The sequence below is a fragment of the Sinocyclocheilus rhinocerous genome, unplaced genomic scaffold (assembly GCF_001515625.1).
Source record: "Sinocyclocheilus rhinocerous isolate Xijiao unplaced genomic scaffold, SAMN03320098_v1.1 C35888142, whole genome shotgun sequence".
NCBI lineage: Eukaryota > Metazoa > Chordata > Actinopteri > Cypriniformes > Cyprinidae > Sinocyclocheilus > Sinocyclocheilus rhinocerous.
Window position 1 is genome coordinate 1 of NW_015766707.1, and position 686 is coordinate 686.

General features: G+C 43.6%; 1 protein-coding gene across 1 annotated transcript; it reads right to left on the reverse strand.

Annotated features, from left to right (window-relative positions):
* Positions 1–26: 26 nt before the first annotated feature.
* LOC107735226 (cell cycle checkpoint protein RAD1-like) lies at positions 27–682 on the reverse strand (the record flags this gene model as incomplete). Its single annotated transcript, XM_016546982.1, has 3 exons — positions 27–285; positions 368–476; positions 563–682. Coding segments are annotated over 3 exons (488 nt in total), but the record flags the coding sequence as incomplete, so codon positions are not given.
* Between the last annotated feature and the right edge of the window lie 4 nt (positions 683–686).

Consider the following 686-nt stretch of genomic DNA (forward strand, 5'->3'; position numbering starts at 1 on the left):
ATCTGTTGTGTGCACTGTTACTGTACCTGAAGTAAGGATGGCTTGGTGACATAGTAATCTGCAGAACTTCACTGGTCATGTCAAGCTCAGAGAAAGCCTCTTTAAGACTGTCTGACTGCAGAATCACCTTGTTGGTTACATTTGTGCTGCAAAAGTCAAAGTCTATGGGCTCCTCCGACTCCTGTGTATTAATCTTGCATACGGTGACCACACCACCTTCCTCCAGGAACAAAGTCAGCGGATATCCGTAGCCATTGTAGCACATTCTCAAGGCGGTGCACACACCTTGAGGGTAAAATAAAAGACAGGAATTCGTTTTTTAATTAATTTTCCAAAAGAAGGACTGGATTATCATTATGATACACACCTGGGACTGTGCTTCCCCCAAAGATGGTGAGGCAGTCCAGAAGAACAGTTAAATTAACCTGAAAGCCAACCGCGTCCTCTTTGATTATGTACTCTTGAAAGATGTCAGCCTGAGGAATCAGACACACAAATAAACTGATTAATCCAACTGCTGTCAACCAACTGAACTCGTAAGACACTGTCCTCCAACACCAACCTGAATGAATGCATTGGCTTGAAGGCATTTGGAGTCCTCAACAGTGACTTTTAACCCATTCTGTGTTGCATTGAAGATAGCATGGTCCCTGAAAGAGATGGCTTTCAGGATGTTGGACAGATTC